A 13,555-nucleotide genomic window follows, 5' to 3' on the forward strand; every position below is an offset into this window, starting at 1 on the left:
CCCAAGGTTTAAGAATAAGCCCTCCAAAGTTTTTGAACACTTGAATCTGGTATTCAAACATCATGTCTTTTGCTTTTGGATGGAAGATTTTCTTTTCAACAAGGGTATAGACTTCTGGTGGAAATTCTGGGTTGAGGTTGGGAGTAACAACATAAGAGGTAGGAGAAGCTGAAGTTGATAAATATGGTCTGTACATCATGATTGGTCTAGGCCAAAAAACTCTTCTATAAGCAAGGATTTCAGTTTTGAGCCTTGACAGAAAACCTGCAAGAACATTATCCTTTCCTTTGATATGTCTAGTATCAAAAGAATATTGCGAGAACCATTTAGCCCATCTGAGAAGTTGAGGGTGTGGAATTGTCTTCTGTTTGAACTTGAGCATATGAGGGAAAGAAGACATATCCATCTCTACAAGAAAATGGTATCTTTTAAGATGAAATTCAAATTTTGAGATACCTTTTTTCACCGCCAATATTTCCTTGAAAGTGGAATGATAATGCATTTCTGCTTCTGAAAATCTTCCACTTTTGTATCCACAAAGATATCTTTTTCCTTCCTTTTCTTCTAGTAACACTACACCCTAGTATTTATCACTAGCATCTGTCTGTAGAATTCTTTTTCCATCGGAAGGAATTTGCAGTGGAGGCAAATCTTGTAATAGCTCTTTCAATCTTTTCACAACTTTTGTTTGTTTGGAGGACCATGCAGGAGGATTCTTTTTGAGCATTTTTCTTAAGGGGTTATTATACTTAGAAATTTTAGGAATAAAATCTCTAAGATAATCAACAATTCCTAAGAATTGTTGTACCTGTTTTGTGGACAGGTTTTCTTCTGGAAACTTGAGAAGTTCTTGTGAGATATGAGGCTCTGGGAAATATTTTCCATCTTTGATCTTCATACCTAAGAATTCAATTTCTGATTTGTTGATTTGCATCTTTCTTTCTGAGAGCATAATCCCATAGTTAAAAACTAGGGATTTGAATTCTTGTAACAACTAAGTATGAGATTCTTCATTTTGGCTGTAGAGCAATATATCATCAATGTAGATTAAAGCATTTTCCATTAAAGGTTGGAAAATCTTTATCATTGCTTTCTGAAACAAAGAGGGAGCTGTCTTCAACTCAAAAGGCATAACTTTTCATTGAAATTATCCGTTGGGAATACAAAATCCTATTTTTGCCCTATCTTCTGAATGAATTCCTAATTGCCAGAAACCTGCTTTGAGATCAAATTTGGAAAATACTCTTGCTTTTGTCAAGCTAGAAAAAAGAAAATTTCTATGTGTCAAAGAAAATTTATCATCTTGGAAGAAATGATTAAGAGGTTGATAATTGATAACCAACCTTAATTTTCCTCTTATTTGTTCTGATCTCTTGTTCACATAAAATGCTTTACATGCCCACTTAAAATTTGATGACTTAATCAGATCTAGCTGTTGAATTTAGATTCTTGTTTTGCTAATATAAAATGTATTTGAAGTTGTGACTTAGTAGAATTTGGTTGCTCCACGTGAGTCTCTTTGAAACCGCATCCGCATGTGACGCACAGCACAGTCATGGGGGCCTTTTGCCTTTGGCTACGTAAAAGTAAAAAACAAAAGAAGCAAAAGTTAATGACGCAACGCAAGGGAGTAATAGCGAATATGACAAAGTAGCGCGAAGAATCTGAGCCTCAAGACTCCAAATTCCAAAACAATGGTTTTGCCCATCTTTACGTATTTCCGGGACCGAATCAAAAGCAGCAGGCAGCAGGCAGCAGGCAGCAGGCAGCAGGCAGCAGGCAAATAGAGAGAGAGTGTGTGCTTCTCACTTACCTTAAAATATATTAACAATTTTTTTAAAATGACGGTTTCAATATTTTATAACATTCCATCACCCTCCTCATCTTCCCTTTCTTCTTTTTCTTGTTCATCTTCTTGCTTCTTAAGCATTGCCTCCTCCTCTATTCCCTTTTCAAACCCTAAAAAACCAATACAACTTTCTCTTTCTCATACCTCTGCTTCTCTCTCGGGTATGCCTTCTTGTTTCAATTGTTGAGATCTTGTTGCATGAATAGTGTGAGTTATACGAATTGTTCGCTCTTTATTTTGGTTATTGCAGATATGGATGTAATAAGCAGTCCTGGATTATACCCTTTGCACCGTTGTAAAACTCTGCATCTGGTTTGTCAATGATCTTTGCTAAGATTTGGATTTTAAAATGATAAGCCGATCTGGGTTTTAACCAAGAATTCTGTTTTTCTTTTTTTAATGCAGGTGAGGCATGCTCAAGGGGTTCACAATGTAGAAGGGGAAAAGGATCACGCCGCTTATTTATCTGAAAGCCTTTTCGATGCCCATCTCACACCTCTTGGTTGGCAACAGGTTTGAATGAATGCAATGGAAAACCATTGCTTATAGATATGGTTTTGTCAACAAAAATGTGTGCAAATAGCAATTGCGTTTATTTGGTATTTACTAGAAAATCTGAATTTGTGTTTGTTTCTTTGGTAATACTGTTGTGGCCAGTGGACTGAATTATGATTATGTTTCATCGTATTTGTACAAATAATATAACAGGTTGATCATCTGCGCAAGCATGTTCATGAAACTGGGCTTTCTAAGAAAATCGAGTTGGTTATTGTGTCCCCTTTGCTCAGGTATATAACTTTTCAATTCTTTTGTATCTCATCATTTTTATTTTGTTTTCGACACCTTTTCATTTCATTTCATCTCCTTTCTTTTTTTTTTATTTTTTATTTACTAGTATTACTTTTAGAAAAAGAAACTTTTTGGCATCATTTTTTTTCTTCTAAGTTTGCCATATATAGTGGTTTTATTTATTTATTATTATTATTTATCTTTTACAAAAGAGACTGTAACCTAAGATTGGTGAGTGGTTGCAGATGCTAGGATTTGAATCCTAGACCTGCTTGATACCATCTCTAAGGCTAAGCTACATGAACCAACTATGCTAAGCCCTGGATCATATATGTATAAATATTTATGTATGGTGGTGTTTGCCTAGCTTTCTTTTTCCTATCCACTTTTAAAGTTTCCTCTTTCCATCCTTTTACTTTTTCGTTCAACCAAGCACACCCTTGTTTATGCATGAATTGATTAGGATTACGTGCACAACTTCACAGAACAAGTTCAATATAAAACCACAATCTTCTTTTGCAACTGGAAGGCCAGAAAAAAAAAGAGAAAAGCAGCACTTATCCATAGGAAACTGAAAACAACTAATTAAATCCATTTAGGAATTGTAGTTAATATGTTTAGTTCTGAATGTTTATTGCCAGGAAAATGGAAACACCCATGCTGCTTTTATTAATGAGTGGATACTTTGGTTTTAAATTTTAGTTTTTATAAAAGTTCTCATGCAATGGCTGTTGGGGAATTATGGATTTTAGAAACTTTTGCATTATAGGACTATGCAAACTGCAGTGGGAGTCTTTGGTAGTGAAGGGTATAAAGATGGGATAGATGTACCTCCATTGATGGTGGAAAATGCAGGTGAAAGTAACCGACCTGCAATTTCAAGTTTGAATTGCCCGCCATTTGTAGCTGTTGAACTTTGTCGAGAACATTTGGTATGTACTTGAACTACTAATATAGCTAACTAAATCTCGTTATGGATCTTTTGGACTTTCATTTATTTATAACAAAAACAATGAAATCAATTCTGGTGATATATGATAGACATCATATGAAAGATTTTATTTAAAACTGAATATGTTTTCTGGTGTACAATGAATATAAATAGTCAAATTTATGCACACATGGCCTGGAAATGAACAGATCCCAATTTGGTGCTATAATGAATATGCAGAACTGAATTTTCAGTGTGTGGAGATTCCTCCCTTTTTGTCTGATAAAAGCTTGCAATGCTAATAAATTTTTTGTTTTTGATATTAACATTGATATTCAACAGCCACCAGTGTTCTTGATCAAACCCCAAACCTTTGCTTTTGGAATAACTGGTGCATTCAAATTATCTAGTGTGGATTTTGTACTGGATTCAATTAGATTTCTTTTTTCTCCTTTTCAATTTGGATTTTGGATCCTCCCAATGTTCAATTTTTTTGTTTGTATTCTATAGAATTTCCTATTTCCTATCAGTTATCTACTCCGAAAGTTTATAAAATCCTGCAAACTATCTGTGAAATATGCATGGACACTTCGTCATATGCATTAGAATGTGCCTAGTGTTTGTCAGACTCAACATATATGTCAAGATGGGAATAAATTACTTGGGTGTGAGTATTGGATTCGGGTATATGTTCAACATGAATATGTTCAATATTTATCCAAGTTTTTCATGTATTTGAATGGTTCTTAAAGGCATATATTCCCATTCCAATGTTTCGATATATGCCGAACATGGGTACTTAGAGAAAATTGAAGAGTTGGAGCAACACAACTCTTTAAGATTACGATGGAGTACAATATTTAATGGTTTTGGCGTATCAGTATAAATTCTGGAAATTGAATGGTTTTAACACCTAGGTTCCAACCCCCTTCATGTTCTGGGAACTTGACAACCCCAGCAATTTTCAGTTCACCAGTAAATATCTGTCGTCCGTTTTAATTGCTTCCATTGCAACTGCCACTTTAACCCAAGAAATTCTGAATTTGAAGAAGAATGGACATGGCTGAAGCTAGTGCGTTTAATGTAATAGACAACCATAAGTTGGTAAATATATGTGCACTTAAGAGTTGGTTTATTGGGTAGAATTTGTAGCTAATATTGCTTGCCTTGATTTTCTTCATTGTTCATGTTGATTTTCTCATACTGTGCCTTTCTCGTCTTATTTCATTTGTTTTTCCACATTGAACCACAGGGAGTCCATCCATGTGATAGAAGAAAAAGCATCGGCGAGTATCGGCCTGTCTTTCCTGCAATTGATTTTTCTCTGGCAAGTAGTTTGTCTTATGAACTTAATGATTCTCATTCACTTTGCCTAAATATCAAAATTTGTTATAATTGCAAATCCAATATAGTTTAATTGATAGAATTATTGTTTCATTTTGTCCTTTAGATAGCAAGCGATGAGGATAATTTGTGGGAAGCTAACAGTAGAGAAAAGAATGAAGAAGTAGCAGTCAGAGGAATGAAATTTTTGAACTGGTAAGTGACTTATTTGTATCTGCTTTATAAACTTTACTTTTATTCTGATCAGCATAATTATACAATCCTGGAAATGGGTGATTATGTTACCCAAACTCTTTACTTCCCCTAAAATACCGATGTCCCACATGTTTAGAGATGGATATAAGAGTACGATCCTCCAAATATATATACATAGATATATAACTTAAGAAAAAATGAGTATACCCTTTTCAGATGCATATATTTGACACACTTCTGAATCTGAGAAACATAGATGGCTAGATTGTTTTCGAATTAGGTTGCACTGTCCAATTAGTAGAACATATACTCCAACCATTTTTTTTTTTTACTTTATCCATTTATATTTGCTACAGGTTGTGGACAAGAAAAGAGAGGGAAATTGCCATTGTTACTCACAGTGGCTTCTTGTACCATACCTTGAGTGTTTTTGGTAACGATTGTCACCCATCTGTGAAGAGTGAAATATGCACACAGTGAGTTCCGCAAAATTTCAGTTGTTAATTAACCGCTATGAACAACTCTTACTTTGATAGTTTTGTCTATATTCTGTTAAATCTTTTCATAACAAGTCAGATGAAAATGTTTCTTGATAGATCGATCTAGTTATCTTTGAAAGTTGAAATTACTGATAATCCAGAATCTTGTGCCTCTATATTATGGATCGCATTTCTCCTGGACCAAATAGCATAGTTTTATGGGCAGATTTTCTCTGTTAACTAGTATGAATCTGAGCTTTCCAGTAGAGTTGATTTAAAAACTTAGATTTATGCGGACTAATAAGAAAAATCGGTATGATCCGTTGCAGCTTTGCAAATTGCGAGCTTCGATCCGTAGTTATTGTTGATAGAAGGTAAGTATGACATTATAAAACCTTGAAATTGAAGCCATTTGCTTAATCCCGTACAATTGTTGGAAACCTTTTTTCTTTGTGTTTGTTGCAGTATGATGGGATCAGATCCTGCAACAACAAACTATCCCGGAAAAATCCCTAGTGGGCTTGATCTTCCCAGTGATGTTGCTGATGAGAAGCTCTTGAATGATGGAGAAGGCAAGTAGTTATTAATCCGCCGGAATCTGAGTTTGATATCCATAGTATGATCCTTCTGCAAATTTGTCATAATTGTTACCTCACAAAGACTGTATGTAGGTTATGTTGCTTGGACTTTCAATTTTTGAAAGCATTCATGCTCGAGATTTGTTTGGATATGAGTAAGGTAGTAGAATCCTCTAAATATATTTGAAAAAACTTAGAGATGATTAAGCATACTTGTAGTGGACACAGATATGTGAAAAAACTTGGAGATAATTAAGCATACTTGTAATGGACACATACCCAGTATTTAATACTTTCGAGTCCAGGGAACAGAAAATAAAATTTGAGTGTGTTTAGTAGGGAGAAAAGTGAGAGGAATAAAAATAGGTGAAGTGATATAAAAATTAATTCTTTCAAATTGGAATGATGTGAAAAGTGAAAATAAGATAAATGTATGGTAGTTAAAATTATGTATTTTTTAAATGTTTTATTTTCTTTCTTTTTACTTTTTTAACTCTATCAAGTATTGAAGGAAAATTAATTTTTCTTTTTCTTTTTCGTTTTCATCTTTCCTAAAAGAAAAATTATATTTTTTATTTTTTTATCCCTTAAATTTTTTATCTTTTTTAATTTTCTTTTTACTCTATCAAGTTTCAAGTATGCCAGATGACTGAGATCATAGTGGCAGTTATTTGTAGGTTACCAATTCTTTATAAAATAGAAACATAAATTCCTACATCAGGTTGAGAGTTTTCTTCTCCCTTAATGTTTATATTTTTTGTAAATTTATTTCTTTTTTTAGTTAAATTTAGCTCCTAAATTTTTAAAAATAATCAAATTTAACCATCAACCTTTTGAAAAAGAGTTGAAGTGGTTTATTTGATACTAATTTTTCTAAAAAGAATTATGATCTTTTATATTTTTAATTTTGATTTGATTTTTTTATTTTTATAATTTTTAAATTATTTGTTAGACGTTAAATAATATTATGTGAACATGGATTGCCATGTGAATTGTCAAACTAATAATATTAAATATTAATATGTTAGTCACTATTTCCATTAAAAAAAGTGATCTAACTCTTTTTGAAATGTTCAAGGGTCATAAGACCAAATTGACAATATATATATATTTTAAAAACTAAATTTATCATTATGTCTTATTACAACATATAAAGTATATGGAAGTTACACTGTTTTAAAAGTATATGGTATCGAACTCTTATGGTTTAGGGTTGTGGTGCTATTTTTCCTTCAGGTTTCTCCACTCAATTATTCCGAAAGTGGTCCTTTGTTAAGCAAACAAAATTACAAAAATGATATTCCTTCTACTTCTAGACTTTCAATAGTTTGCAGTCTTATTACGAATATCCAATACTGCCGGAGCTAGAAGGAAAATGTGGTGTTCAGGGGTCGAGGACACTGAAGCTAAGGAACTGGTTTAGGTCCTAACGAAGTTTCGTAGATAAAAAAAAAAAAAAGCAGTTGAAATTGAGCAGATATGTGAGAGTTGTGAGGTGTGAGCATTGTTCTCTTTTGTTTGGAGAAGTCCACAAAATTCCATAAAAGAAGTTTACAACCTATAAGAAGTTGAAAACATTTAAGAATCATAGGTGATTGAAGGCATTAGAAATATGGTGGCTTAAAATGATCAAACTAGATTTTTTTTATAGTTGCTATAGTCAACATATCGATAAATCTATTGTAACAATTTAGCTACTAATTTGGTTGCATTGATACCTTTAGTGGTTTTCCGATTCGTGTTCCACTTGTACCCATACTCCCAGTAGACGTACTGATATAAGGTCCCATGGAGCTGGAAATTGGCTATTGGTTTCATTGTGTCGATACCAACAAAGGGAAATACCAAGATCTTGATGTAGGGGACAAAATAAGCTCCAAAACTTTTTCAAAATCGCACTAAACCACACAGAAAACTCATACACTAATCAATTTAAAGCTTTGAGAGCTTGTGAAAAATCAAACTCAAGTTCAACCATACATTCACATTCATGAAACCATCATGCTCATTCCATAGATGACGTACACCCAAAGATTGTAATGCATTCATGCATGAATCATTCACTTAACTATCACCATAAGTTCAAGAAATCATCAATTCAAAAATCTCAAAATAAACATTTAAAACATCCATTATTAGACTTTCAAGTTATGTGAAAACTAGATATATACAACATGACTGACCCCAAAGTAGATGTCACAAGAGTCAGTACCACATATACATAGTTTTATACTCTTCTAAGTCTAGCAATAGTGTCAATGTGATCCAAAAAGATCGTTGGCTTCAGAGGTGAAATTAGAAAATTTGTTGTGAGGGGTGAATTTAAGTTGTATAATTTTATAAGAATTAAAATGTAGTTTCACTATTTTACTTTGTAATTTTTATAAGATAAAATTGAAATTTTATTATTTTAAGGACTCAAAGTGTAATTTTAGCATGTATTAATTTTAAAACTTCATAAAATTTAAATGGCCGAAACATAAATTTACTATTTTAGGGGGTGGAGTCTTTGCCAGCCTCTATACTACCGCCCCTGGTAGGCTTCACGAACTCTCTTCAATATGTATGCGCAAAAGCAATGTTGCATTAAGCATAAATACCAGTAAGATCTCATGAAAATAAACTCACTTATCTTATTACTAAGTATGAGGTTTAAGCAATTGAACTAATTTAGTGAATACAACATTATTAAATGACAATATGATACGAGTCTCAAGCCCATAGATATGATGAACTTAGTTTCTCACAAAGCCCAATCATAAGATCTAAATTCAAGCAATTGAAGTTAAAAAAAAAACTCAATTTATTCGTTCAAGGCTTTATCATGAGAAATTTCGAGAAGAAAAGTTGAGATCCAAGGTGATGGATTTTGAAGTTCAATACGGAACGATATGAATTAGATGGGATTAATTTTGTTTGTGTGTTTAAAATCTCAATCCATGATAGCAAGTTCACGTGGAAGATGGTAATAACCTTAGGCGTTATACTTCAAGTACTCCGATCAAGCCCATACTCCTACCCATGTTATAATTGTTGGAAAAAAATTCTAGTTCGAAAACAGTTTGTTTGCACAGTGAATTTTTTTTTTTGAAAACCGACCCTGTAATGACTCAAATTCTACGGTTATCGGAAAAGTAAATTTTCGGGTCTCCGTTTCTGAAAAATGGATTTGTAAATATTTATTAAAAATATTTACGAAGACAATTGAGTGGTTAATTAGACTTTAATTAAGTAAATTTAGCTTAATTAAGAGTAATTAGTGGAAAGGATTAAATTGAATAAAGTGTGAAAGTTTAATTATAAATTAAAGAAAAGTTAAAGGGACCAAATAGGAAAATATACCAAGTCCCATAAATGAGGCGGCAAATGTGGATAAAAATCTTAGATTTTTTTTCATGAATGTATTATTTAATAAGACTATATTATTATTTTATTATATTGTAATTTATATTAATGATATTATAATATTATTTTAACAATTGTATGGTAATTTTAAATACATGTGTAATAAATTAAATACATACACTTGTAATACAACTAAATAATTACTTAAAATATAAGAAATTGTTATTATATTATATTATATTATATAAATAAGTAAAGAAACACAAGAAACAGAATGAAATTAAGAAAGAAAGAGAAAAAGGAAAATTTGGGTTTCAAGGTTCAAAGTTAATTTGGTAAGTCAATTTAATCCATTTTCTTGTAAATTTTGAGTTTATGGAATCCTAGAGATGAATACTACTTGATTTAAGTGAAATTTTGAAAGTTGTTAGATTTCTAGATTTTGTTATTTTTGAATAAAAAGATGAATTAAGGACTAAATTGATAGAAATTCAAGTTAGAAATGAAATAAGGATTGAATTGTAAAGTGATTCATAAGTTTTATACTTTAAGGACTAAATTGAAAGAATTTTGAAATTATGGTTTCATGATGAAAAATAGATAATTATGTCTAAGTTTGGTTAAAAATTGAGTAGAAATAAAGTATGAATTAAGATAGAAAAGTAAGTGAATTTAGTTAGGATTAAATTGAAATTAAAAGTAGAAAATCAACATTTTGCACTAAGACTATTTTGGACAGCAGCAGTAGTCTAAGTTTGAAAAATCACCAAAAATTGTAGAAATTGAATTAGAGGATGAATAAAATATGGAATTAAATCTTATTGAGTCTAATTTCTTATAGCAGAAACGGTGTAAGTAATTGAATTGTAAATTATGAGATATAATGAATTTTGTGAGACAAGGTCAGAATGAATTTTGGTTCTCCTGTTTTGACTTTGTAAAATCACCAAAAATTGGAGAAAAATAATTAGAGTCTTAAAGTTATATGTTTAGAATCCCTAATGAGTCTATTTTTAGAAGAAATCAACAGGAATATTATCCAAGTTCTGTACTGTGAGATAATTAATTTTTAGTGAAGAAGGGTCGAAACTGTCTGACAGCAGAACATGGGTGAATTTAAAGAATAAACTGTACTTAATGGCTAAACCAAAAATTCTGAAAATTCTATGGTAAGAAGATTTGTGAGTCTAGTTTCAGGAAAAATTAGCTAATCTTAATTTAGAATTCTGTAACTCAAGATATAAATTAGTAATGTATTAATGATTATGAATTGTATTAATTTCGTAGTCAATGTGGTACCAGAAATCTAGGCTAAGAAAGGACAAGACAAAGTCAACGGGAGTTAGTTCGAAAACTACGGTTTGTATTTCTATAATCCTAACTTAATATTTAATTATTGAATTTATTATTTATTATGTATGGTAGGTGCATTGATTAGATTATTTGAAATAAAATGAATATTGATTGAAATTGAAGGGTGAATTTAATTAATAATTGTTGTATTTTAATTGAATGTTATGGTAAATAATTAAAGTATGAATTATTGGTATTGTGTTTTTATTGAAATGATTTGATTTGAGAATGTGGTGAAATAATTATGAACATGTGGTTATTGTGGAATTTAATTATATGAAAATAAAAAGTGAATTGAATTGTATTAAATTATGAATTAATGTGAATAATTAAGATATATGTATATTGAATTGAATGAAAATGTATGAGATTGTGAAAATGTGTGAATATATGTAATTATTGGAATGGTATATTAAGGAAAGAATTATTGAATTGAGAAAGTGAATTATAATTGATACTGAACTAAGATAGAAATTATACTGAAAAGTGAGTTAAATACCCTATTAACTAGTCGGGCTAATCGGATATAGTTGGCATGCCATAGGATATAAAAGAGTACGGGTTTTTGCCGGCTTACTGGTCAGGCACTTATGTGCCGACTACTGTTACTGTTATCGTTACTGTTATCGATTCGGCATTTTGTGTGTCGAATACTGTTACTGTTACCGTTTTCGATTCAGTACTTTGTGTGTTGAATACTGTTACTGTTACTGTTACTGTTACTGTTTCAGATTTGTTCTGATGAGGTACTCTGTGTACCGTATTGCTACTGTTACTGTTACTGTTTCGGCTTCGGCCGATGAGGCACTATGTGCCGTACTGATGTGTTGGTTGGATCCGTGTATCCGTTTGAGTCCGAGTCATGTTAATAGGGGTAAATAAAGGTATAAAATAACTGATTATTACTGAATAATTGACTGTTACCGAATAATTGACTGTTACTGGACAATAGACTATTACTGAATAACTGAATATTACTGAATAATTGATCATTACTGAATAATTGATCATTACTGAATAACTGATTGTCACTGAATAAATGACTGTTATTGAATAACTTAATTGCTACTGAATATCTGATTTTACTAAATAATTGACTGTTACTAGATAACTGATCAATTGATCGATACTGAATAACTGGTTATTATTGAACAATTGATTGTTACCGAATAAGTGATTGTTACTGAATAAATAATTGTTCTGATTGTTAATGAACATTACTGATTGATTAATTGTTATTGAAATTAATAAATGATTTGAAATTTAAAGTAGACCAAAACAATGGTTGGAAAGTGAATGTTTGAATACTCATTGAGTTTGAATAGTTCAATATATATAAATTAATAAGTTTTATAATTGTTTAAGTGTTCGAATTATAGAAATACCACTGAGTGTATACTTAGCGTACGGTTTATTTCCGTGCGCAGGTTAAGTTAAGGCTAGACTGTTGAATCAGCATCCCAGGCCGATCTCGAATTCAATGAGGTAAAGTATGTTGAGTATTGATAATGGCATGTACCTAGGATGTTTAATGAGAGTCATTTAGGTTGTAAAAGTATTGATGAAATAAGTAAATTATGGTTGGCAACGGTATATAGTATGAATTTTGAAATTTATTACAAAATTCGTAGTGATTCTAAATTAGTTCCAAATTGAATTTACTGTTCATATTGGATCGCGAGGGCCCATTAATGGGACGACATCTTAAAACTAGGATGAGTGTGAATATTTATTTTAATTAATGACTGGAATTGGACTGTACTGACTGATAATGTCTCGTAACCCTGTTCCGGTGACGGTATAGGGTTAGGGGCCGTTACAGACCCGATTTGTGATATTTATAGCAATAAACCTTAGATTGAATTCGCACTTGTGTTTTCAAATAGCCCGATCCTTGTCTTTCCCGTCTTTCAACCAAACTATCTTCTCCACTATTCTTGTATTATGAACTACTTCAAGCGTGGATTCAAACAATTCGAATCAAAATATAGAATTAGAAATAATTTTCTTTTCTTTAGTGTGAAAACGAAAAATCTCTTCTTAAATAAAACCGACAGAATTGTTATTTCGAAAAATAGATTCAATAGTTAAGAATTAATTCTCTCTATTTTCTGTTAGAGCAACAATATCTTTTAATTGTTGTGTTTTTAGCCCTACAGGTGTCATCTGAAAGAGAAGGTAGAACCCTTATTAAATTATAGAAGTTTATTTAATTAGAAAAAAAAAACTCCTAGTCTAACTAGAAGTATAGGTGGCTGCAACCCTAGTTACTATTACTAGGGTTTGTCGTCCACTTCTTTAACAAAAGGGGGTTTTGGATATTTTTTATATTAACCCAATACTTTATAATTCAATCTACTTTGATATTCTTTTTTCTATTTTTCAAAATGAACTTCTCAATATATTTCTAATTAAACAATTTTTTCAACCGAATTCTAATTCCGTTAAAATCATTATGACTTTACTATAAAAGAATTTATAAAAAAAATATTTAATTTTTCTATATTTAACGGTTTACTATGACCAAATGATTTATTTCTATTTTCAAGCTTCATTTAATTTGAAAAATATAAATTCATCTTTCAGGTTATTTCCATTTTCATTTTGGAGAAAACCATATTTATTTTCAAATGATTCAATTTCTCTGTTTTCATTTTTATTTTGATGAAAATCATAATCATTTTCAAATGAT

The 13,555-nt window shown here is 31.2% G+C and overlaps 1 protein-coding gene across 2 annotated transcripts; it reads left to right on the plus strand.

The window, feature by feature from the left end:
* The first annotated feature begins 1,647 nt into the window (after nt 1-1,647).
* LOC107917931 (phosphoglycerate mutase-like protein 1) lies at nt 1,648-6,457 on the plus strand. 2 transcript variants are annotated; one of them, XM_041104422.1, is made up of 10 exons: nt 1,648-2,010; nt 2,100-2,161; nt 2,255-2,362; nt 2,558-2,637; nt 3,408-3,570; nt 4,822-4,896; nt 5,020-5,108; nt 5,465-5,584; nt 5,917-5,961; nt 6,053-6,457. In XM_041104422.1, exons 1-10 carry the CDS (start codon nt 1,842-1,844, stop codon nt 6,165-6,167), a joined length of 1,026 nt encoding a protein of 341 aa, XP_040960356.1. In that variant the 5' UTR covers nt 1,648-1,841; the 3' UTR covers nt 6,168-6,457. The 2 variants fall into 2 exon arrangements, with proteins under 2 accessions (XP_040960356.1, XP_040960393.1); XM_041104459.1 differs by having other exon boundaries at nt 1,648-1,794.
* Nucleotides 6,458-13,555: the final 7,098 nt, after the last annotated feature.

This window comes from Gossypium hirsutum, chromosome A01, assembly GCF_007990345.1.
Source record: "Gossypium hirsutum isolate 1008001.06 chromosome A01, Gossypium_hirsutum_v2.1, whole genome shotgun sequence".
Lineage (NCBI taxonomy): Eukaryota > Viridiplantae > Streptophyta > Magnoliopsida > Malvales > Malvaceae > Gossypium > Gossypium hirsutum.